We start from the raw sequence: 26,809 nt of genomic DNA on the forward strand, positions 1-26,809 counted from the left end.
GGTGGGGTTTTCTTGGAGCTGGGGAGGAAATTAAGGATTAATAAGGAGTCTCAGAAGCTCCATTAGTGTTCAGTAATGACCACAGAGGAGCAGAACGATGAAATAACGAGGCACAAGGGAAATTATAATAAAGCAAGCAAAAATATGAGAAGCTGAGAGATTTCAGTTATTAAATGTTCCTGAGAAAAAAAAACCCAACAAGAGATATTCTCTGAAACTGACATGTTTAACTGGGGGACATAAAAACAGCCAGTTTCCATCCTGGCACACATAAAAAAATACAAACCTTTTCTGGCAGAGTTTTGAACATAACCAGCACTTCAGAAGGATGGGGTATGAACCATAAGTTGAGGAAGACTTTCCCATCAGCAGACAGCAAACGCCGTGGCCGGGGCTGAAAACTCCTGCGGTATGAGAAGAGAGCTCCAGTAGCACATCGTTTCTCTCTAAAGGGGGCTCCTGGTGTGAACTATTTATACCTCCACCCTCCAGCCGCAGTGCCAGAGCCCGCATTGTGGTGACACACACATCCAGTGTCTAAGCCCGAGGGCAGCAGGACTCCTTTTCAGGCAGCTCACAAGGGGACACAGTTATAAATAACTCACCGGGAGAAGAGCAGTTGGGCTGGTTTTAGCCTCAGCTGTGTTGGGAGGAAAGCGTGGGCACAGACGCAGGGAAAGGTGTGATAAGAAAGGAAGCAGAGAGGGCATGAATTAGGTGCTGACACCATACTGGGGGTGACAATTTTCTCGCTTAATTCTTATGACAAACTTGGGACGTTCCTATGCTGTTACTGGTTCATAGAAGAGAAAACAGAGGCCCTACCAGGTTAGTGGATGAGATGGTTGGATGGCATCACCAACTCAATGGACATGAGTTTGAGTAAACTCCTGGAGTTGGCGATGCCATCCAACCATCTCATCCTGTAACCTGGTAGGGTCTCTGTTTTCTCCTCTGTGAATCAGGAACAGCATAGGAACTGTTTTGATTGAGCATCACCAACTCAGTGGACATGAGTTTGAGTAAACTCCTGGAGTTGGTGATGGACAGGGAGGCCTGGCATGCTGCAGTCCATGGGGTCGCAAAAAGTTGGACACGACTGAGCAACCAAACTGACTGACTGACTGACCAGGTTACAAAGATCTTGCTTAACCAACTCGTAAGAGAAGTTGAGATTTAAGCACAGATGTGTCCAGTTCTAGAATTCAGGCTCTGGAGGCCAGCCTCTGTTTTCCTTCCTTCCCCACCAGATTCCTGTCAAGCTCTCCAGACCCTGGCCCTCTTTTCCCTCCTCCTTCCTGTATTGTGCTAAGCCGCTTCAGTTGTGTCAGACCCTTTGAGACCCCATGGACTGTAGCCTGCCAGGCTCCAGTGTCCATGGGATTCTCCAGGCAAGAATGCTGGGCTGGGTTGTCATGCCCTCTTCCAGGGGGTCTTCCCGACCCAGGGATCAAACCCACATCTCTTAAGTCTCCTGCATTGGCAAGAGGGTTCTTTACCACTAGCTGCCACCGGGGAAGCCCCTCTTCAAATATTGGGTTGGCCAAAACGTTGGTTCAGGTTTCCCCATAAGATGTTACAAAAACTTCAATGACGTTTTTGGCCAACTCAATACTTTATCATTTCTTAGGCACCAGTATAGCAGTTTTTTTGTTACAAACATAATTCATATATGTCTGGTTTAAGGATTCACACAAGCCCAGTTGCCTACTGTCTCGCCTGGGGTATAGAACATGGCCAGCTCCTCTGAAGCGCCTAGAGTTCCTCAGTCCCAACCTGCTCCACCTTGGCTGGCAGTGACTCAGACCACCTCAGTCAAAAAGGGCAAGAACTGAACTCCTCACCCCAACCCCCACCCCGATCCTGGGCTTCGTCCTGTGTTAAGAGAACCATAACCTCCAAGTCCTCAAAACCAGAATCCAGGGGTTTTAGATGCTTCCTTCTCTACCCCTCCGGTCCTACTGACCCTATAGCTCTCTTCTGCGCAGTTTCCATTCACACTCCATTGTCTATAGCAAGGACTCTCAATGGGAGGGTTTCACCTTCTAGAGAGCATTTTGGAAATCACTGGGCCAGTTTTTGATTATCATTATTTCTGGGTCCTTAGGAGAGATTCAGATGACCCATTTCATTTCCTAAAATAAAATGTAATTCATTTTAACTGAGGTCTAATGTTTTCCATATCAAACATTCTGAATATGAGACTTAAAATTTTTTAAATGCTACTTGGGTTAGTCTCAAGCCTCAGGGTTTTAATTAGGTAATTTGAAGTTCAGAAACAAAGTATGGTGGTGTTAGTTTGGAGAACTCTTATTTCAGCCACCAAAAGTCAGACTATCCTGTCCTGGAGCAGATCAAAACCAGCTTAATCTCGTCCTATCTCTGTTATTTACTCAAAGGTGCTAGAAAGAAACACTGACAATTAACAAGGGGCACAGCCAATCAGGTGAACTACATTCCCACCAGCACCTTCAATTCTTTATACTTCTTTGTACTTACAGCCCATCTATCTAGCAAAACCCCAACTCTGGATCCCTCTAGCTAGTCTGCTTTCTGCTTCTAGGCGCATGTTGCTGAGCACAGCTGGAGGAAATCACACTGCTAATTTTATTGATGCAACAAATAAATGGTTTCCAGTCTGAGCTGTGTCACGCCAGGAAAAACTGGTTTTCTTTCCTTTGATCAGCTCTCATGTCCATTTCCTTTTTTCAGTAACTCTAAATCTTCCTTAAGCCTCATACCAGATTCCTAGCAGCAGATGATGACATGGTCTATTATTTCATAATTGAATCAAAGGGGCTGGAACTGCCTCCACTTCCTGAGGGCTCATTTCCCCCCTCCCCATCCTCTCTTTCAAACCAAGGTCCAAGGCAGAGGTACACATCCAAGGTATGAAGTGAAGATAGGCTCTACCCTCAAGGATCTTACACTCCAGAGGCAGCTAGACCTGCAAGCATGATGCTGTGATGGATGTGTGGAGGAATGGAAGTATGTGAAAGTAGAGAACATCTAGAATAAGAAGAGTCTGAGACTTGTTGGGAGACCAAGGGAAGAAATTCATAGCTGGTGCCTCTGAGCTGTGATTCATTATCTCCCCTTCCACATCTGTCCTCTTAATGGCATGACCATTCTTTTTTCCCCCCATTAAAAAAAATGTGATAAAATATACATAAAATTTACCATTTTAACTGTTTTTAAGTGCACATTTCAGTGGCATTAAGTACATTTACACTGTTGTGCAACCTACCACCATTCATCTCCAGAAAAAAAAATTTTTCCATCTTCCAAAATTGAAATTCTGTATCCATTAAACAACAGAAAGACTATCATCTTTTTATTCACAAGCCAGAGAGACTCTGGGTAACATCCTAGATTCTTCTTCCTTCTCCTCATTCAGCTCTGCATTAAATCCAGCACCTAGCTGATTTAACTTCCCTAAACATCTCCTGTCTGTGCAGTTTGAGTAAGTTCCTAAATGGTCACCAACAATCATCTTGCCCCCCTTCTCCCTGTTTGAAAGTGAAAGTGAAAGTTACTCAGTCATGTTCTACTCTTTGCAAGCCCATGGACTGTAGCCCGCCAGGCCCCACTGTCCACGGAATTCTCCAGGCAAGAATACTGGAGTGGGTTGCCATTTCCATCTCCAGGGGATCTTCCTGACCCAGGGATTGAACCCAGTTCTCCTGCACTGCAGGCAGATGCTTTACCATCTGAGCTACCAAGGAAGCCTGTTTGTTGAAGGCCAAAGAGCAGACCTCTGGATCTTGCCCGTTGCACTATCCATTCTGCTTCCCCAACTCATCCTCATACACCCGGGAACAGGAGCCGCTGGGAGGTCCACATGGCTGTCTCATATCATGAGATATGCTATCTCATATCTACGTGGGTCTCCCAGCTTGAACTGAATTTCTTTCCTTGTCCACCTGAAACACTAGTCTTTTTAAGACCGCTTTTTAAGGTTAAGTGTACCCCCTTCCCTGAAGCCCACCTAGTTCTTCATCCCCACCTCCCTGATCCTTCAGATAACACTGAATATTTCTTGGTGGGTTCTTTCGTTACACTTTAATTTTATTCTTTATCACAACATTTGGTCATTGTCTGTTTCCCCTTGCCTGAAGGGCAAGAACCATGTTTAACTCATTGCTATGCAGCTCTTGGCATCAAGGCTACCATGGACCATTGTTCAGTTTGTGCTCTGAGGCAACCAGCAGTAGCTAAAATCCAGTCTATACTTGACTTGCCAAACTCTGCACCCTGGCATGGGACTACACCTGCCCAAAGGAAACAGTACTTTCTTATAATCCTCATAAAGCAGCCGTGTGGGAGAGTGGTGGGTCTGCCTGTCACACAGTAAGGGCTTGAGTATTAGTGTCCTCTCTCTTTGTCCCTTCTTCAATCACCCATCAGCCAACACCACTACTCCTTGCTCCTGGGAGTATGGCCAAGTGTCAGCCTAGTCTCCAGACTCCAGTCTCCCCTAGAGCCATGAAGGGCACAGAGCCCTCATGGGGCATCCTTCTTTGGAGGAGAGCTTCCCCTGGCCCCTCTTCTATTTAGGTTCTGGTTCAGAGGCAGGGTGTTTCTGCTAAAACTAAACAGTATGTTTCAGCCCTTTAAGGATTAAGTAGCATCTTAGACTTTTAAACCTATAGAATATATGGGATTCTTCTAGTCAAGGAGATGGCAAACACAAGCAGGGAGGCCTCCTTTCTCCCTTTCCTTGACCATGGTCATTGTCAATCAATCACAACAATCTCACAAGCTTGGGGTGTCTTAGAATCCTTAGCAGGACACTAATATGTTGTTGAATCTACATTTAAAATAAAGTATTTATTCTTAATATAACCCAACTCCTTATTTTAGGAATAAGGCAAGGACCTCTATCCATGACCATCATTCCTCAACTCTGTCCCTTCATCTTTAGCTAATCTGGACCAGAGTCAATGACATATTTACCTTTGCAACTCTAGTATTCATAGCAAAGTGCTTGATACTAAGTAAGCACTGAACAAACAATGGTTGAATAATCCATGAATGATAAGGGAGCAAAAGAGTGGTCTGATATAAGCGGTCTTTCAATTCCCTTCTATCTTTCTGTTCTGTGGTCATATTTATTAAGTATTAACCTTACTCAGCACTAAACTCTCTGCCATGCCATAAGGAAAAGAGTAAGGAGGGAGGCAACTTCACCCTATAGGGTGTTTCTGCTCGCTCTTGGAGGCTATGTAACTATGTAATACCCCCTTCTTTTCCTTAAAGGAAATGTGGTCACTTACAACAAACATATGCCAACTCCTCCATCCAAGTGAGTGAACTCTAGGTAGGCTGAATTAAGAACATTTGGAAAACTGGATAAGGCATGCTAAGCAAGTATAGAAGCAGCTCCACTTTTATTACTTAATATCATTTTATATATATATATATATATCAGAGAAGTACAGGACATTGATTTACCCAAAGCACTGAAGTATAGTTTTTTTTCCTGAATATTTCTTCTACTCCACTGAGTAAAATACTCAAAGCCACAAGAGTTCTAGACTATGTCTACTTATTTGCTTATTTTAGATTCTGGCTTATGTAAAAGGGTGTGACTGATGAAAATTTCTGGGTACTCCAGGGCAAAACAAAACTTCATAGATTGAAAAAGCAATCATACAGCTCATAAACAAAGAACTCCTTCTGTATTCAAATACAAAGATACTCTTATTCTTAGAGTATTAACTCTTTCTTTTGCCCTTCTGGACAGAAGATCAAGGTTAAATACCAAACTTAATAAACCTCTCCCCTGGGAGGAGTGGGGAGAGGATGGGGGAATAACAAGCTCGAAAGAAAATTGCACACCTGGGGTCCTTCTTGAGGCCATCATCGGAGGCCCTCAGCCCCTTCTTTTCTCGTCGTTGTCCCACCATGAAAAAAGCACCTCTGCTGGTAGGGATCGTCCAGCAGGGTCTCAGGCTGTGGCAGCATGCTATGATCTGCCCCCGAAGAGCATAGTGAGACATACGTCGGTTGAACCTGAAAAGTCAGAAGAAGAGATAATGTGCAGAGGTGAATTCAAGTTGTTCAATCTCTCACAGAAGTTTGAGGATCTAAGTCCCTGGAGACTTTTCAAAGAGCATAGAGGACTTCTGTCAAGAAGAAACTTCTGACTTGGTCAGATTGCTATTGCCTGAACACAGAGGCATGAACCTCTTCCAAGTGCCTCTGATCTGTCATTTCTGATGCTGCTTCCTCTGTGTGTCAGAGGACAGTTCAATTTGCTTTCATCCAGGAAACATTATTATGAGAAAGATAGTGGAGGTGATGGAATTCCAGCTGAGCTATTTCAAATTCTAAAAGATGATGCTGTTAAAATGCTGCATTCAATATGACAGCAAATTTGGAAAACTCAGCAGTGGCCACAGGACTGGAAAAGGTCAGTTTTCACTCCAATTCCAAAGAAGGACAATGCCAAAGATTGTTCAAACTACCCCACAATTGCACTCATTTCAAATGCTAGCAAAATAATGCTCCAAATCCTTCAAGTTAGGCTTCATAGTATGTGAACCAAGAACTTCCAGATGTACAGACTGGATTAAGAAAAGGCAGAGGAACCAGAGATCAACTTGTCGACATTCACTAGATCATAGAAAAACCAAGGGGATTCCAGAAAGACATCTACTTCAGTTTCATTGACTACACTAAAGCCTTTCACTGTGTGGATCACAACAAACTGTGGAAAATTCTTAAAGAGATGGGAACACCAAACTACCTTACCTGCCTCCTGAGAAAACCTGTATGCAGGTCAAGAAGCAACAGTTAGAACCAGACATGGAACAACAGACTGGCTCAAAACTGGGAAAGGAGTATGTCAAGGCTGTATACTGTCACCCTGCTTATTTAACTTATGTGCAGAGTACATCATGTGAAATACCGGGTTGAATGAAGCTCAAGCTGGAATCAAGACTGCTGGGAGAAATATCAATAACCTCAGATATGCAGATGATACCACCTTAAAGGCAGAAAGCAAAGAGGAACTAAAAAGCCTCTTGATGAAGGTGTAAGAAGAGAGTGAAAAAGCTGGCTTAAAGCTCAACATTAAAAAAAAACTAAGATCATGGCATCCAGTCCCATCACTTCATGGCAAATACATGGGGAAACAGTGACGGACAATTTTCTTGGGCTCCAAAATCACTGCAGATGGTGACTGCAGCCATGAAATTAAAAGATGCTTGCTTCTTGAAAGAAAAGCTATGACTAACCCAGACAGCATATTAAAAAGCAGAGATATCACTTTACCGACAAAGGTCTGTCTAGTCAAAACTGTGGTTTTTCCAGTAGTCATATATGGATGTAAGAGTTGGATATAAAGAGGGATGAGCGCCGAAGAATTGATGCTTTTCAATTGTGGTACTGGAGAAGACTCTTGAGAGTCCCTTGGACAGTATGGAGATCAATCCAGTCAATCCTAAAAGAAAGCAACTCTGAATATTAATTGGAAGGACTGATGCTGAAGCTGAAACTTCAATCCTTTGGCTACTTGAAGCAAAGAGCTGACTCACTGGAAAAGACCCTGATGTTGGGAAAGACTGAGGGCAGGAGAAGGGGACGACAGAGGATGAGGTGGTTGGATGGCATCACCGGCTCAGTGGACATGAGTTTAAGTAAACTCTGGGAGATGGTGAAGGACAGGGAAGCTTGCTGAAGGACTGTGCTGCAGTCCATAGGATTGCAAAGAGTTGGAATGACTTAGCGTCTGAACAACAATAGGACTGTTAAATAGGCTTATTTAAACACAAACCAGCTAACTAATTGTCCAGATTTCTATATAATACTGCTGTTTATTGAGTTCAGAGTCAGAAATCAGATTGTACAGTTTACATATACTATACTCACTTCTGGCAATATTCAACTATAACATCTCTCTTGACTTTCCCAATTTCATCCTGTGATAAAAGAGAATGACAGTTTTCCTATTAGACAATTGGCTATAAGAATTCCCCAAGCTAATACATGTGCACAAACTTATAGCCAACTTAAAGTGGGAGAAGGTCACACAGTTGAGATGTTCTTTCTGAAGATCAACCTATTGGGAGTTACTCCCACTGTGGGTCTTTTCTACTCCTGCACATCTTGTGAGTACACCAAGAATTCAACGCCCTGATCATTCTTTACCTGAACAATTTCTCAGGGTTATGTTCACAGAGAGCAGTCTGGAGGGATGAGGTATTGTCTCCCTCCATAAAATAGAGCGTTTGCTATAATAGAGGTAGATTCCTAAACTCAATATTCTTCAACTGTGACACAGAACTGTGTACAACCTCAGCTCCTCCATGTTGCCCCTGTGGGACTTGGGAGGCAGAGAAATGACACAAACATGAGGCTCATGATGCTGGCTCTGCTGTGAGTAACAAAGTTCTTTTTCTCTGACCTAAGAGTCTAGCGTTCGCTGTCAGCATCCTCAGAGCAGTATAACAGGTTACCTTCTTAGCGTATAAGTAGGCTAAAATCCCAGACCTTGACAAAACTGACAATTATCTTGCCTGAATCCTTTCTAATCTGATAGACATTGGCTATTCCTGAAGGGCAGTTAATGAGCTAATACATTTTCACTTGGTCAGTATTTTTTTTAATATTATAAAGAGTAATTTATGTATCAAAGCAATTTACTTAAGTACTTACCAGAAGGAGTCGTTTGCCCACATCATTGCTGAGCAGTAATCTAGAAGGCCTAGCTTCCATCATAATCAATTTGTAGAACTGGATTAGGTAAATTGAAGTCCTTCCTTTTCAGTCATAAAAGAACAAAGCCTAGAGATGATAAACCTCATCATTTCATCCCCAAATAACTATATATTAGCCTAAGGACTTCCTCATCAAAAAAGTAATGAATAATGAAATAATATTCATAAAATTAAGCAGCACTTTTAATTGACTAAAGGTTTAAATTTTATGGAGAAGGAAATGGTAACCTAAAGGTTGCTGCTGCTACTGCTAAGTCACTTCAGTCGTGTCCAACTCTCCGCGACCCCACGGACTTCAGCCTACCAGGCTCCTCTGCCCATGGGATCCTCCAGGCAAGAGCACTGGAGTGGGTTGCCATTGCCTTCTCCGGTACCCACAGGTTAGGTTAGTATAAAACCACTAAATAGAAACATGGTCGTAGTGTCTGAAAAACATAGTGGTTATGTCACCAACCTAACAGGTGAATTATAGATGGCAAATGCCCTTGCTCACCTGTCTAAACCTCCTAAGTACCTGTGGGTCACTCAGGAACCATCAAATGTTCCCAAGTAGGTACTGAAATTCTTTCTGTTTAGAAAGTGACAAAGCATAATTGCCCTTGGAAAAATGTACATATCTTAAAAACTAGACTGAAATTAGCTTGATTTCCTTCCTTTCTATTTCTTATTGAACTTTTTCAGTTCTTTATATTTTCAGTGGTTTCATCCAAATAGGCTGAAAGCAACAGGTTCCAAGTTAAGGATTTCTTCCTTGCTCAAATGTAAAAGATGATGAGATCATTAGGGAGCCCTTCTTACTATACTCACAAGGTTTTTCATTCTGTCAGCCATGGCTTGTTTCCTGAGGAGGAAGGCATTCAGCATCATGTCCCGCAGCCCCACCTTTTCTAGTTGAATAGACACGAAAGCTTCCGGAGCCCTGACAAGTGAACAGAGGCATGTGAGCCCAAGGCAGGAGATGAGTGCACACACAAGAAGAAGACAACTTGAGGCTCTCTGACTGACAGGAGCACCTGGGGCTGCAAACGGGGCACTGCGGCAGGAGAGCAGGTAGCTCTGCCTCTCTGGTCCTCACTTGCTCCAAGTGTTTCTCTTATGTTCACGGGGCATGCTGCTGTGTCACCATCCTCGGTGGGGACCACACTATGCCTAGAGCATGAACCAGCAGTCCGTCCCCACTCCCAGACTTCATAGCCTGGCCCAGTGTTTGTACTCCCAGTATCCCTTTGTGCCTTCCTGGTCTGAACTGTAGGGGTCCCTGGACTGATGTGGCCTTGTAAGGGTCCTCTCGACTAGACACATTGGTCTTAATTCTCCCATCCACACACTGGAAATGTGGATTTAGGACACTTGAACTCTGGCCATGTGTCAGATTAATGGCATCTTGAGGAGTAGAGAAGATTTGCCTGTCATTTTCTTTTTCATTCTAAATTTGCCAGGATTAGACTAGAGTGTCATTGGTATGCCTCAGTTATTCAGAGTATTTGTAATTATTACAGAATACAAATCTCTTTCTTTGTCACAGTGAGAAGAGAACAGGATATAACAGGATGTCCCTAGTTTATAGATACATATCTGTAGAGGCCCTGCCTCTCTTGACAGTTACCATTCTATTATTCTAAGCAATGGAAAAAACCCTTGGTAGGATAGTGAGGGTAGTTCTCTCCTTTTCTGTTTAAAATAGAAGTGGAAAACTTGGACATGCTCATACTCTTCTTCCTTATGTTCTATCTTCTTTGGAGTTTGAAAAATAGAGAGGGAAGGAGGGAATACAGGAAGAGAAAGATAAAGGAGAAGAGGGAGAAGAGAAAAGAGGTTGAAATTGGGAACTGTTGACTCTCCTTCATAGACTTGAGCGTATCAGAAGAAGCTAAGCCTTCTGAGTGTTCATACAATGTTTTCAGACAAAGTCTTAAAAATTTTAACACATGCTGGTCACTCTGGGAATTTAGGCATCCTTCAATCCCATAATACTTGTATTAAATGACTTAAAAGAGGATACTTTTGTTATTATAAACAACCCCCCACTGCTCCCCCAGTGCAGTACCTTTTGGTAGGCTGGAATCTTTTTGAAGGATGAGTAAGGGCATCTGGGACTTTTGGAATTGGGGCTAACAGCATGCCTTCTATGCCATTCACAGTTCTGGAATTTCTTCTTCTGGTTGGACCCACTCCACTATGATTTCTCAGATCAGAACTTTTTTCCTACAATATTTCAAACCAAAGTGAATTAAATTTGCTGAATTTGTAAGTCTTGTGGTACTGACAGTAAAATTATCTAACAGCTATAACTGATCCCAAATACATGTAAATGGCTGAGTACCCTAGGGGTGAGAGAGAGTGGAAGGGAAAGAAGAGAAGAGAAAAAGTAAGGGAGTGCATGGAAGAGATACCACTTTGTACAATGAAAGGGTGAGGCACTAAGTGTGCCTATTTCCAGAACAGAGCTGTCTAAAGTGCTCTCAGAAAAATTTCTCCATCTTACAAGGTGGCTAGTTGGAGTGCTTTGTATAGGGGCCTCTCAAGAAATACAGTTGATGAACTTCAGGGTACAAGATTTGAAAAATCATCTCAGGGTGCCATTCTGGTACAACCTAAGCAGATGGAGGTGGGCTGTATATGCTGTCCTGTACAATATAATAATGAAGGAGGGAGAGGGGGAGGAATAGTGGGGAAGAGGGGAAGGAAGAGTGGGGGGAAAAAAAAAAGGGAAATCTGTATGTTCCAATATTCCTATTATTTATGGAGCTACAAGGAAAGATAGATAGGATTCTTTTACATTTTTCTAAAATACTAACTAAAGAAAGACATTAAGCCTTCAAAGGAAAGCCCATTCTTTTTCAAAGAAAGAAAGTTTTCCACAGCTGAATTACTGAAGGAAAGGAAAATGAGACAAAAGAAAAAAAATCTTGAGTTAAAAAGTCTAAAGTTTCCATCTTGATTTTTTCTGAAGACTCTTGGGCTATCCCAATCTCCTGAAAATAGTGGAATATACTAGTTCAGAAGACACAAGGGGCCTTAGAAAGCATATGAGTGAGCTAAGAGGAAAGAAAACAAGCTGTGTAATCAGAGTCCAGTGCTGACACTCAGAAGGTGATCTTGGCTCTGTCCCTTAACCTATCAGCCTGTTTCTTCACCTGGAAAGAAAGGGTAATGTCCTCCACCTCCTAGGGCTGTTCAGAGCATTCCATGAGTCCAGGCTCATCCATCACTTAGCTTACCACCATGCCCGGACAATAGAAACTGCTAAATTGAACCCTTAGTTCCTTGACTCCCTCAACTGCATTGAAAATCCCAACTATGATGATCATTTGTTTCTATCCTCAATTTCTTTTCCAGTCCCTTCCTACAAATATGATTACATCTACTTTATTCTTAATTCTCCTACCCCTCAAGTTTCTTTTTTAATTCTGACCCAACTTCTTAAAGAGTTATGATGGACTAAATGTTTGTGTCTCCTCATAAATTCTTATGTTGAAGCCCCAACCCCCAATGTGATGGTATTTAGAAATGGGGCCTTTGGGAGGCAATTAGGGTTAGATGATGTCAAAGGGCAGGACCCTAATCTGATAGGGCTGGTAAAGTTGGTATAAGAAGAAGAAGAGACACCAGGACTTTATTTCTGCCTTGTGAGGACAGTGAGAATGTGGCCATCTGCAAGGAAGAGAACTCTTACTAGAAACTGACACGCTGGCTCCTTGATCTTGGACTTCCAGCCTCCAGAACTGTGAAAAAATAAATTTCTGTTGTTAAAGCTACCAGTCAATACTATTTTGGTATGGCTTCCCTAGCAGACTAACGCAGAAGCTGTAAATATTCTCTGCTTCTACATTTCTGTCATTCTCTTACTTCTCTACTCTGGTAGTCTGGCTTTCACTTCAACCCCATTAGAATAGCTCTCTCAGAGTCAGCAATGAACTTCTGAGAATATAAAATAGCCTAATTTTAATTCCTGCTCTTCTTGTTCTTCCCTCTATATTTAATTCAACTTCTTCCTCCACCTAAAATATAATAGCTTTATTTAGGTATAATTGACATTTAGTGTACACAAAGTATACAGTAAATTAAAGTATAAAGTAAATTAGATAAGTTTGGACATAAGCATACAACTGTGAAACCATTACTGCAATAAAAATAAAGACCATAGCCATCCCTCCTACCTAGCCCACTTCCTCAAGAAACCACTGCTCTGCTTTCTCCAACTATAGATTAGAATGCATTTCCTAGAATTTTATATAAATGGAATCATGCAGTTATATATATATATATATATATATATATATGTATATATATATATATATATATATATATTTGGTTTGGCTTCATCCATATTGTTGCATATGTCAACAACTCATTTCTTTGTATTGCTGAGCAATATTCCAGTGTAAAATATACCACAATTTATTTATCTATTCACCTGGTGGTGGACATTTGGATTTTTTCCAGCTCTTAGCTGTTTTAAATAAAGCTGCTATAAACATTTACATATGTCTTTGTACGGACATGTGCTTTCATTTCTCTTAAGTAAATACCTAGGAGTGAAATGGCTGAATTATATGGTAAGTATATGTTTAACTTTCTAAGAAACTCCCAAGCTGTTTTGCAAGGTAACCATTCTGCATTCCCATCAGCAGTGTATGAGTTTCAGATCCTCCATGTCATGCCAAGACTCAGAAGAGTTAGTTTAAATTTTAGCCATTCTAGTGGGTATGCAGGGGTTTCTCACTGGACTTTTAATTGCATTTCTTGAATAATTAATGTGGTTGAATATTATTTATGTGTTTATCTGTCACCTGTTCATCTTCCTTGGTGACTCATTTCTTCTTGAAACACTCTCCACCTTTGGCTTGGACACAATAACAATTTTATTTTCTCTCTGTTTCTTTCCTTCCTTCTTTCTTCCTTTCCCTTCCTTTCCCTTGTTCCCTCTCAATGTCTCCATCATTTATTCTTCCTTACTATATCATTAGACTTCTTCCTGTCCCACATCTGTATAATATTATATAAACACACACACACACACATATATAAAACTCACATGTATTACTATATTTATTCATGTATTCATATATATATGTATATATATATAACCCTAGTGCCTCTCTACCCCTCCTTGTGCTGTGTCTTTTCAGGCTATTACTCTAAATGCCTTCCCACCCCTGTCCTATCTTCCTGTTTGGTGACTTTCACCACTTACTTCCTAGAGGAATCTCAGGAAGTGACTTAAAAGCCTCTCAACCTGGAAAACCGCATTTATATCTGTTTTGCATATTGGTATTATTCATAAGATTAATTGAAAAAAGATTCCATATGTCAACTATGCATGAAAACCACAGGTGGGGCCAAGCTGGGCACCCATTTTTTCCTAAGACTCATTTGTCTTTTCATACTATGCTTGAGCATCAGAAGGTCTTCTCTCTTCTCAAAATGATCACATAGTCATCTCTGCCAGTCAAAACACTCATCCTTCAAGTTTTTCCCAATGTCCCTACTCTGTGCTGCCCTTTCTGGTTCCCCAGATGTGAGCCCTCTTTTTCAAAAATTCCTTCTATAGCTTGTTGAACTTCTATTATTCCTTGTATCTGAACCACTTTGAGCCTGTCCACATTTTATACACCAGATATAATTTCTCTAGTATTCTTGCTTGGAGAATTCCATGGACAGAGAAGCCTGGCAGGCTACAGTCCCATGGGGTCACAAAGAGGTGGACACGACTAAGTGACAAACACTTTCATTTTCACTTAATGAATCAGATCTCAGTATTATCTGATGAGCCTAACTTAAAGTAGGTACTGAATTAAGACTTGAGGGGTTGAATTTTTAAAAATCAATATAACTTATTCTATCCCTATCGTCTACTTCAGTATTTGATTTCTATGGAAATTAGTATTTGGCGGTAGAAGTGAAGATTGAATATTCTTGCCATACTTATGAATGTATACTCTTTTATTAATGTAAAGAGCGAAAATAGAGAAATGTGCTAAGAGGTAAAATGTGGTATGATGTATAGAATTCATATATCAAGAATATAGATGCTGGGAAAGATTGAAGGCAGGATAAGCAGGCGAGAGGATGAAATGGTTGGTTGGCATCACCGACTCTATGGACAAGAGTTTGAGCAAACTCTGGAAGATACTGAAGGACAGGGAAGCCTGGCGTGCTGCAGTCCATGGCGTCACAAAGAGTTGGGTATGACTAAGCGACTGAACAACAACAATATAGAATTCATAAGGCTTAAAGAATGTTTAAGACCATCTGGAAAGTTGACTTCCTAAAGTTATATTTAATTTTGCACCTAAATTATATTCACAAGTATATACACATAAGAGAGAACTATACAGTTGTTTTTAGAAATCGGGGGAAATCTCTGAATTAATTCAGAGTGATTTCTAGGATATACTGTTAAGTGAAAAAAAAAGCCTTAGAATATTATATACAGATAAAATTGAAAACCCCTTCAAGATAAAATCATCAAAAAGCTAGGAATAGAAGGGAACATCCTCAACTTGGTAAAAAGATTATCTAACAAAAACTCATAGTTAACATCATATGTAATGGTTAAAGATTGAAAGCTTTCCTCCTCAGATAAGGAATGAGACAATAATATCCATTCTCACATTTCTATTCAACCTTGTACTACAGGGTCTAGCTAGGGCAACTGGACAAGAAAAAGTAATAAAAGACATCCAGAATGAAAAGAGAATGTTAAATTTATCTCTATTTGTAGAAAACATAATCTTTTACATAGAAGATCCTAAGGAATTTACAAGCTTAGCAAGGTTGCAAGATAAAAGATCAATTGTATTTCTATAAACTAATAATGAACACTGAAAATGAAACTAACAATTCTATTTATAATAATATAAAAATAATAAAATATTTTGGAATTAATTTAACAAGAGAAGGACAGAACCTGTACACTGAAAACTATAAAATATTGTTGAAAGAAATTAAAGAGGACATAAATGAAAAGAATTTCCATGTTCATGGATCAAAAGATTTAATATTGTTAAGACGGTAATAATATTCAAAGTGATTTACAAGTTCAATGCAATCCCTGTCAAAGTCCCAAATGGCTTTATTTTTTTCCAAAATTGACAAGCTGATCCTAAAATTCATGTGAAAATGCAAAGGACCCAAAATAGCAAAAGCAATCTTGAAAAAGAACAAAGTTGGAAGACTCGTACTTAATTTCAAAACTTAGCACAACTCTACAGTGATCAAAACACAGTGGTACTGGCATGAAAACAAACATATAGACCAGTGGAATAGAATTAAGAGTCCAGAAATACCCTCTTACATTTATGGTCTATTGATTTCTATTAAGGGTGCCAGGACAATTCAATGGGTAAAGATGAGTCTTTTCAACAAATGGTATTGGGATAGCTGGATAACTACACTCAAAAGAATGAAATTGGACCCCCTATCTCATGCTACATATAAAAATTAACTATAAATGCATCATAGACCTGAAAGTAAGAGCTATAACTACAAAACTTTTAGAAGAAAACAGGAGTAAATTTTTGTGACTTTGGATTAAACAATGGTTCCTTAAATATTAATATAACACCAAAAGAACAAGTGAAAAAAGAAAAATAGGTAAATTGGACACATCAAAATGAAAAATTTCTGTTTCAAAGAATACCATCAAGAAAGTAAGAAGATGATTCTGATAATAAAAGAAACTATTTGCCAATCATATACTTGATAAGGAACTTGTATTCAGAATATGCAAATAACTCTTACAATTCAGTAACAAAAAAAATCCAACTTTATAAAAGGGCAAAGAATTTGAATACACATTTCTTTAATATATATATACAAATAGCCAACAAGCACATGGAAATATGCTCAATGTCATAAATAATTAGAAAAATACAAATCAAAACCACAATGAGATATCATTTTACCCTACTAGGGTGGCTAAAATTAAAAAGACAATAATAAGTGTTAGCAAACTCAAAACATACATATGTCCTTAGAAAAACTTATACTTAAATGTTCATGGCAGTATTATTTATAATAGTCAAAAAGTAAAAAACAACTCAAAATCTGTCAATTGATAAATGGATAAATAAAATGTGGTATATAACATATACTAGAATACTCTTCACCAGTAAAAAACAAAAAACGAAGCAAAAAGAAAATGAAGTACTAGTACATGCTACGACATGGATGAAACTTGAAAACACTGTGCCTAAGTGAAAAAATTCTGACATAAAAGGCCATATGTTGTATGATTCAATTTATATGAAATGTCTAGAATAGGGAAGTGTATAGAGATAGAAAGTGGATTACTGGTTGCTAGGAGATGAGGAAAGTGAGGGATGGGGATTGACTGCTAGTGGATACAGGATTTCTTTTTGAGAATGAGGAAATTCTGGAATTAGATGGTGGTGATGATGGTATGATCCTGCGAATTATATATTAAAGGGGTGAATTTTATGTTATGTGAATTATATCTCAATAACAACTAAAAAGTTCAAGAGAATATATTTTATGTTACCTTTTGTGACAAAAAGAAGGGCAAATGTATGCTTATTTTTGCAAAAAGAAATACAGGAATGATAAAACAGAAAACAATGAAATCATTTATCTACAAAGGGTAGGAGTGGAGGAACAAGCTATTTTCTGCTGGTTGATTGTAGCTAGTCAATATCACAGCATTACATACAACAGAAAAATTAAAATTATTAGCAAACCTCTATAAATTAAGAGACCCAGTAAGAATCTGATCATGTGTTACTATGTATTAGAAAAGGAGAAAGGGAGGGAAAGAGGGAAGGAAAGAAAATAAAAAGATGGGGGAATGGTCAAAAAGTGAGAAAGGGAAGGAGGGAAATGGAAGGCTGAGAAGAAAGAAAGGAGGGAGGAGTGTCAAAGTGAGGGGAGGGGAAGGGGGATGGAGGGAGGATGGGGCAGCCTGACAGTAGTGGTAGCATGCCTCAGGCTTCTCTGACAGCTGACCTTGACATCAGCGGGACAGCTCCCACAGGGAGTGTGATAGAAGGATGCCTGCTGAACAGCCACCATTAAAGCATTCTTCTGAGTAGCCTGGCATGCTAGGGTCACTTGCATATTTTCCACTCCTGAATGGCACAAGAGCTAAAGGAAGAAAATGTGAAAGTAATTAGGAATTTCTCTCATACAGAAAGAGATTAAGTTGAGGGTGGGGATCACCACTCACTCAACACGTAAATATATGTATCAAACTGTTGGATTTGCCAAGACCCTTGCTCCTCAGCGACAAGCCTAAAGCTGCTTTCTCCTTAAGAAGTATTTCATCCTATGAAGGCAGGTTCTAGGCCTAATTGCTCTGTATCTGGACACCATCAGGTTTTCCCAGTTGTCAGATAAAGGATGCATAGGCTCTGATGAACTAGCAAACATACACTCAAAGGCAGGCTCTTGTAAAATTGCCAACATTAGATTAATGTTTAAAACATACACACACAAATACAAACCTGCACATACACATACAGAAGCAAAGAAGTCCATCTGAGCGGCAGGGAAAAATAACACCAGGTTTGAAAATATTGCTGGACTGCCAGGGAAGCCCCAACAGGGGTTTCTTTTTAATACCGAACAGAGGTTATCTCAAGAGGTATTACATGTCAGACAAGGCAAGCCATCATCATTATTAATGAAGGTGGAACCTTTTCTTGTCTATGGGGTCAAACTAGTATGAATTAAACATTATACTTTTTAAGGAATACACAAACAAGTTGCTTAATTTTACTTTAGTTTCCTTTTGAGAAAAAAAATAATTTACCTTAAGAATGGCTTCCTTTGTATAAAAACTAAATTTGCCAATCTGGTTATCATCCACTTCAGAGATAGCTAAGACAAGAGTAGCAGGAGAATATCTGCAAGAAGAAACATGATGTTGTTTTGATGTGCCATACAGTTAGCCAGGAGATGCCTGTTCTGAAGGGACAGAGTCATGTGATCAGCTCTGAAATACCAGTAGTAACAGCAAGGACAGATTTTACACAAGACTTAGTGATTCTACCCAAAAGCTGAAGGGTTGCAGGGTTTTTTCAGTCCTTATTGGCCTCAATCTTCTTGCAGTTTGGGTGTGGTAACCATCTATCTCAGACTTTCTGAAATTGTTTTCTCATGATCACTATTCCTTTGCTCTCTTCCATATTTCCTCTTACCTCCTTGACCTCATTTGCACAGGCCCCTCACTGACTTGGCCCCGTTTATTCACTTCCTAAATGCTATCTTGTTCTCTCTCCCATGGCTCCAACAATCATCTAAATGGTCTTTGAAGCCATGTTTCTGCCTTGGGACATGGTCCTTCATCCATAACTATAAGACTTTGTCAATTAATTTAATATCTAGGAATCTTGGTTTCTTCATCTATAAATGGAAATATCACCTATCTTAACGGAGATAATATGCATGAATGTGCTTCTCAAAATGTAAGTCACTATGCTCATGGTTGGATGGCATCACTGACTCAATGGACATGAGTTTAAACAAGCTCTGACAGTGAAGGACAGGGAAGCCTGGCATGCTGCAGTCCATGAGGTCACAAGGAGTTGGATCTGATTTAGCAACTGAACAACAACAATAATGCTGACTGAACAACAATAATAATGCTCATGTTTGGTATATGTTGTTGTAATGGCACTCTAAAGTGATAACTTGAAGGAATTAACATACATAAAACAAATGCAAATTCAAGATACAAGTTCCTTGGATGTAAAAATCTTCCCCTGGTAATTCAGAAAGTGCTTCAGATCTTGAAGGATCTCTGGGTCATCATTGGGAGGACCAATCACCACTTGGCCAGGCCACAGAATATTCAGACAGTTTGTGTTGATTGGTTGATTGTGGCTGAACAAAAATATGGCCTATTTTCACAGCAGTGTAAAATACCAGCTCTGGCAGGAGGCCCTTGATGATCCAGAGAACAGCTTGGCTCCAGGTTGGAGACCTAGCCTCATTTGAGGCCCAATCACACTTCCTGACTTCAGCTTCTGTGAGATATCTTTGTATCTTTACAATAAATCACCTTTTTGGTTTAGGTTATATGACAGGATACAGCATGGGGGATTTTGCTTTCAGGGGACAAGTGGCAATGGCTGGAGACATTTTTGATCATCACAAACGAGGGAAGGCATACCGCTGACATCTGGTAGGTAGAGATTGGGGATGTTATTAAACTACCTCTGATGTAAAGAACAGCCCTCTCCAAGAAACAGTTTTCCAACCTCAAATTTCAAATTTCTGAGGTTGAGAAATTCATTCTGTGGTCCTAACCCCTTCATTCCAGCCTATGCTCTCTCCTTTATCATACTGCTATACTTTGAGCCATGATACACAATAGCAAAACAAAGGTGACCTTCCCTCCTTTGAGTCAGCTCTTCCTGCCTCGGGGTGGGACTCATACCAGAAATCTCCAGGACAGAGCTAAGACCCTCAGGGGAAGACAGACAAGGAAAGAAGAGGGAGATGAGTTTATCCCTGGTACATGTCAAAGACTGACTTTGTATGGGGGAAAAAAGATTCCCTTCCCCTACTGAGTAAATTTTGGGCTGTTACTAGTAAGAGTGTTTTCTTTTGGGCAATGGGCTAAACCTATGGGGCATGAAAAAGAGGTTTCAGTGGTTTGAGTTGGCTTCTTTTATTGACAAACAAAAGAACCTGACAGAAATATTGTCATACATGTTAGATATACATTGCATTAGAGTTTTGAGGAAACGGTCGCTCAAAAACCTTGAATGACTTTTTCCTGGTCCCAGGGAAAGTAAGAGCAGGGACCTGGGCAGGGATCCATGATTTTTGCCCCATCAGACCAACCCCCACAACCCTTTCTATCTGGAAGCAACATGGTCACCCTGGGCAGCTGCTGAGCCTATGGTTTCATCCATGTGAGCTCTCTAATCTGATTCTTCCATTTTTCCGTTATTTGCTGTTTTTAATCCAATAATCCCCCTTGATTGAGATCTTATTTTTTCCCATCCTATCAAAAAAAAAAAGAAAGGAAAAGAAAATATTGACATCATGGCAGATAGAGGATAAGGGAGAGAATTTAGAATGAAATTGCATTTGTGGTGGTGATAGAAATTATTTTTCACTGCCATTCTACTGTGTCATTATTTTTACTTTGACTCTCTCAAGGCTCACCTGTCTACGCAGTCACTGTCCTCCAGTAGAGAGGTTATAAAGACAGGAGGCGAATGGACCACCTTGTCCTTGTGTGATGCAGATTCAAAGTGAACAGGCCTCAGATACAAATGGAACTCTTCAAAACCCATCTCACACGCCAAATCCTTATATAGACTAAAAGAGAAAAAAAAAAAAAAGGCAAGAACATTTGCTGTTATTTTCCATAAAAGGAAAGTAAGTGGCAAGAAAACCAAACCATCTGAATAAGCACAAAGCAAAAGTCAAAACAAAAGTAAGCCAAGTCCGGTGTGAAATGAATGACTCACAAAGGTTTTGAGTCTGCCCTCAGCTCTGATGGTTAAAGATAGTAGTTAAGGTAGGAGGAGATATGCTTGGGCACTTCCCCAACTCTCATTTCCTGCAAGCTGGCTTCTGTCTTCTGAGCACTCCTGAGGTCACCAGTATTGCTCTCAGTAGAAAGTTGACCATTTTTTCTCAGAGATCCTCAGGGCTGGCCTGTCTGCTGCTTGAACCATTTTGTTCTCCTGAATCCAGGATCTCCATGCTTCTGCCTCATAACCACTGTCTTCACTGGCTTCTCCTTTTTTTTTTTTTTTTTTTTTTGAAGCAGCCCTCCCCCGCCACCCATGCCATGCCATTGGCCTTGTTGAAGACTCTGCAGGACCCCGTGCAGGTCACCCAGACGGCTTGGGAGGTGACCCCCACCAGCCGCTCCCTCAGGCTGTTGATGACACAGTTGCTCATTGCTCTGATGGACCTCAAAGAGCTGCACCCATGCCATGCCGGGGCCCTGGCTGGGACGGGCCAAGCACCACTCCCCACATCCCGCCACTGGTGCTGCCACTGCTTTGTGGCTTCTCCTCTTTATTTTCAAATTCCTGTTGTTTCCTGAGGTTCCAAACCTAGTCCTCTTCTCACCTTCCCCATGTCCTCCTTGGGAATTCTCTCATTCAACTCTGGGCCATTACCATCTCCCCTTTGTGTAAGAACCTGTGACCCCATCTCTGTCCTCCTTCAACTCTGAGCTCTACTCCCCCATGACTTGCAGCCAGGCTCCATTCAGATGTCACTGTGGCATTTCAGCCTTCTGTGTTTAGAATTCCTTCCTTTCTTCTCTTATCCCCATTTTAACACATTTCTTCATCTTGAGAAGTTGGTACATTAAGGCTGAGTTCAAATGGCACCTACATTAGTTTGTTAGGCTGTTGTGAAACAGTACCATGAACTGGGGGTGGTGGTGCTTAAACAACAGAAATCTGTCTCAGTTCTGGAGGACAGAAGTCCAAGATCAAAGTGTTGCAGGACTGGTTCCTTCTGAGGGTTTTGAGTGAAGGATCTGTTCTAGGTTCTCTCCTCGTCTTATAGATGTGCATCTCATCCTTATGGCTTCACACAGTTTTCCTTCTGGATATATCTGTGTCCAAACCAGCTCTTCTTAGAAGGACACCAGATATACTACATAGGAGCCCACTTTAAAAACTTCCATTTTCTCTGCAAAGACTCTTTCTCCAAATAAGGTCACATTCTGAGGTACTAGGGCTTAGGGCTTGAACATTTGAATTTTGGAGGTACACAATCATCCCTAGGCCTTCTGTGGAGCTTTCTCTGATTCACTTAGAAAGAATGAAATACTCCACTTCCTGTGCTCCCATAGCATTTTGTTCATATGACTAGAATATCATATTAAACTTTATTAGGGGTAACTTTTACATTGTGAACTCCCTGAGAACAAGGATCAGAAATTATGAGGAGGTAGTATCATAGTGGTTAATATTATCTTGGCCCATAGTTTGATTTCTGCTTCTACTACTTTCTGGTTGTGTGATCTTAGGAAAATTACTTTTCTAAGCCTCTACTTTCTTGGTGGTAAAATGTTTGCAAGCTATATCATAATATCATATCATAAGGACATCATTAATATAACATAAGAATATTCTGAGAATTAAATGAACTAATACATGGAAAGTTCCCAGTACAGACCCTGGACACAGTAGGCCCTAGATCATGGTTTATGGTGGATAATTGGACTCTGTGTCTTCAGGGACTCTCATAGAGCAGAAAACAACAGAACTCATATATGTTTGCAACAAATCCTCAAGTTCCATATTTTTCCTGTTTAGGGAACATGTTCACTTAAATGTCTTACCATCCTCTCATGATCAAAGCAAAAACAGAACTCACCAAGCGTTCTCTCCCCCTACCTGCTGAACATTTCATACTTCCACCAGACCTGGATGCTATTAGACTCATTCTTTCCTTTCTGAAGGCCCTCCACTGGTTCTGCTCTGCTATTCAACTTCATTATATTTGAGCACTCAGTATCATTGGGTGCTTGGTGAGGGTTAGCCTTCATATCCAATAGGATACTATGGAAAACAACACGGACAAAGCTTTTACATTTAGGGAGCTTACATTAGCAGGAAAACTAATAAACCAACATCAAGCACCTAATTAAAAGGCAATGGCTGAATGGAGAAAAAGCCCAGGTGCTTAGAGGAGAACCCAGACTAGCTGAGTAGTCAGAAAGGCCTGTTGGGAGACCTGAGAAGAGAAACAGGGAGGGAGGGAAGGTGGAAAGGAGGTCATCATTTCAGTCATTTAGAAAGCTCACTCTGGCTACTCTGGGGGCACAGATGGGGCAAGGCTTGCAGTAGGAAGATCCATAGTCTATTACCCTCCATGTGAATCATGAGTCCCCCTACTGACCGTGCCAAGTGTACACTCTCCAGACTCATCTCTATCAGCCTATGCCGGAGGGTCAAGAGTTCCAAAACTTTGGAAAACATCTCCAGGAGCAGCATTTGGGAATCTTGGCCTTGGTTCTGTCCTTGGTCTGCAGCAGATTTGAGTGCAAGCAGGCCTGTCTCCCCGACAAGAAAGGGATCACCCATCACTTTAGCTGAAAATAGCTGAAAGAAAACAGAATACTTTAAAAAATACAAAATAAAGAAAGAAATCTGAGCATATTAAGAAAAATATGTCAGCAGCACAGACTCTGGATCCAGAGTTCCTAGGCTTGAGTCCTAGCTCTGGCACTTACAAGCTATGAGATTTAGGGCAATTCACTCAATTTAACTGTCTCTCAGTTTCATCATCTATAAAGTGGCAGTAAGGATAATAACAGCACCTAACAGGAACTAATAAATCATAACTGTATCATAGAGTTGGTTGAGAGGATTGAGTTAAATATATACAAAAGCGCTTGGTACATAGCATTTGCTATTATCATTATTATAAATGTTTTAAGCCAAAATAAAGAGAGAAATGACACAGATGACCTAAATAGAAGTCTCTGATACATTTCAAGTATTTTAGTGACCAAAGATAATAATGATAATTTCTTATAAACTCTAATTGAAGTTTCAAAACTTTCAAGTATTTTCATGTATATTAACTCATTTTTATTTTTACAAGATCCCCATGACTTGGGAATCACAGATACTATTATGTCCATTTTATCAGTTAGGGATCTGAAGCAACACTGAAATTTTCTAAGGTCAGACAACAGTATCAAGAATAAATTTAGTTTCCCTAGTTCCACGCTATAGTTTTAGAGTAGACCAAACTGCGTCTTCAGTGCTCCTCTGCTCAAGTCACCCAAGCCCTGGGTGATTTGTGAAGTTACTACATTGTTCTTTAACATCCTTCTGCCTTGGTCACCTCCTCTGCTCTGACATTTTTGCTAGCTTTTTATATACCACTTCCAGCAAGGACCAAGTCTGGGGACCACCTCTAGTCTGTCTTTCCTGGTTTGGCTTCCCAAGAGTAGACAGACTTATCCACCAAAGGCCTTGCCTACTCAAGGATGCAATTTCTAGACAACTGAGGTCTTCCAAAGTGATGAAGAGATTTATTAATTTCCTGATTGTCTTCTGAGTGCAAGACCTGTCCCATTTTCTGTCCCAGTATAAAAGATTAATCTGAATATTTATCATTTCTAAGTCCCACTTTGAACATATTAAAAAAAAATAATTTAAACTGTATGGGAAATTCTCTGGTGGTCCAGTGGTTAGGACTCAGTGCTTTCACTATGGAGGACCTGGGTTGAATCCCTGGTTGGGGAACTAAGATTCTGAAAGCCATGCAGTGTGACAATCCATCAATCAATAAAAAAATAAAACTGTGTGGCATCAATGAGAGATTAAATAGGTAGCCCAGATATTCACTACAATTTTTAAGAGAACTAAAAATACATTTAAAAAATCTGGTATCATAATTGCCGCTGTTTTAGTCATTAAGTCGTGTCCAACTCTTTGCAATCCCATGGACTGTAGTGCACCAGGCTCCCCTCTCCATGGGATTTCCCAGGCAAGAATACTGAAATGGGTTGCCATTTCCTTCTCAGAGGATCTTCCCGATCCAGGGATCAAACCTGTGTCTCCTGCATTGGCAGGCAGATTCTTTGCTATTGAGTCACCAGGAAAACCCTGGTACCATAATACAGTGTGAAAATAATCCTCAATAAATGGTAGTGGCTACATGAGTGATAATGTGGGGAAAAACTCTGTTTTGAGCCATATCTTACACCACATATTCACTTGTACACACATACACACACATGCACACACACTCCAGGTGGAATACTAAAAGGAGTTAAATATTTTTGAAATAAAATAAAAACCTTAAGAAGTTAGAAGTTAGAATAAAGGAAGACAAATATGAAACATCTGGAGGAAGTTTGGCTTTCTGAATTTAGGATAGAAGAAATCACAAAGGAAACGATAAACAGATTTGACTATATGAAAATAAGTTTCTGTTAAAAATTTAAAAGACAAATTGGGGAAAATAGTTGCAGAAAATATTATGGACAAACAGTTAAAGTTTTTTTAAGAAGAGCTCATGTAAGTGGATAGGAATGATATTAGGATTCCAAGAGAACTATAAACTAAGGAGAGGAACAGAACATTCATAAAAAATACAACTAGTAACATGACATTTGGAAGAATATTTAATCTCAACAGATAGCAAGGAAAGAAAATTAACAGTGTAATGCCACCTTTATATATCATATGCATATATTAGCACAGACATTATATGCTTACACCTAACACTGTAGAGTATTGCAGAACTGGTACCCTTAGACACTATCAGTGGTATTACAGTTTGGCACGACTTTTCTGGAAAGTGATCTGCCAACATGTATCCAAAGACTTAAATTTTGTTTCAGTAAATCCAATTCCAATTCCAAATCCAATCCAAAGGAATTGATTCAAAATATGGTAAAATCTGTGAGCATAGAGATGTATCTTATGGAATTTTTAATAATAATAAAACATTGTAAATAACTTAAATGCCCATTGATAGGGAAATAGTTGGATAAATTATCATTCACCACTTAAAGGAATTTTGTAGTCATAAAGGTTAAGTATAAAGACTATTAGCAACATGGAAGAATATATAATATGATGCAACTGAGAAAAACAGGAGATGGTATATGAAGGGTATGATTAGAAAGAACTATGTAAAATATGTATATAAAGAATACTTGAATTCAGAAAAAAATGATTACAAATGCATTTGAGTGGTTATATTTAAGGTAATTTTCTGTTTTCCTCTTTGGCTAAAACTCTGAATTCTATTTTTTTATCAACTTTAATTTAAAAGAAAATAAACTTTTGTTTGAACTGGAGATGAAAGGTGGCTGAGATAGGCCTGGGGAACAGATATTTTTGGCAGCTGAAGCCTTGAAATTTCCTTTATCTTATAGCAAGTACCCACACAGAGTAAGGTCAAGTTAAAAACCCAGGTCTCCTGCATCGCAGGTGGGTTCTTTACCAACTGAGCCATCGGGGAAGCCCAAGTTCATGGCAGGGCTGAGCTTAGTCCCAATCACTGACTCCTGCTGTCTCTCTACCAGATTTTAGCTCAGGACAAAACAGTACATTTTAACAAGAGTCTTAGAAAGAAAAAAAATTAATTAAAAAATATATATTGTTAAATTATAA

At 39.9% G+C, this 26,809-nt stretch overlaps 1 protein-coding gene across 1 annotated transcript in view; it reads right to left on the minus strand.

The window, feature by feature from the left end:
• Positions 1-26,809, minus strand: part of LOC136150706 (uncharacterized) — a 64,841-nt gene that overhangs the window by 11,174 nt on the left and 26,858 nt on the right. Inside the window, exons 7-15 of the mRNA XM_065911404.1 lie at positions 23,571-23,773; positions 20,862-21,017; positions 18,496-18,589; positions 17,691-17,828; positions 10,771-10,928; positions 9,531-9,642; positions 7,876-7,925; positions 5,842-6,015; positions 287-404 (exon numbers count right to left, since the gene is read on the minus strand). Coding sequence (XP_065767476.1) covers positions 287-404; positions 5,842-6,015; positions 7,876-7,925; positions 9,531-9,642; positions 10,771-10,928; positions 17,691-17,828; positions 18,496-18,589; positions 20,862-21,017; positions 23,571-23,773 — 1,203 coding nt within the window. The remainder of the gene's footprint in view (positions 1-286; positions 405-5,841; positions 6,016-7,875; positions 7,926-9,530; positions 9,643-10,770; positions 10,929-17,690; positions 17,829-18,495; positions 18,590-20,861; positions 21,018-23,570; positions 23,774-26,809) is intronic.

The sequence above is a fragment of the Muntiacus reevesi genome, chromosome 19 (assembly GCF_963930625.1).
Source record: "Muntiacus reevesi chromosome 19, mMunRee1.1, whole genome shotgun sequence".
Lineage (NCBI taxonomy): Eukaryota > Metazoa > Chordata > Mammalia > Artiodactyla > Cervidae > Muntiacus > Muntiacus reevesi.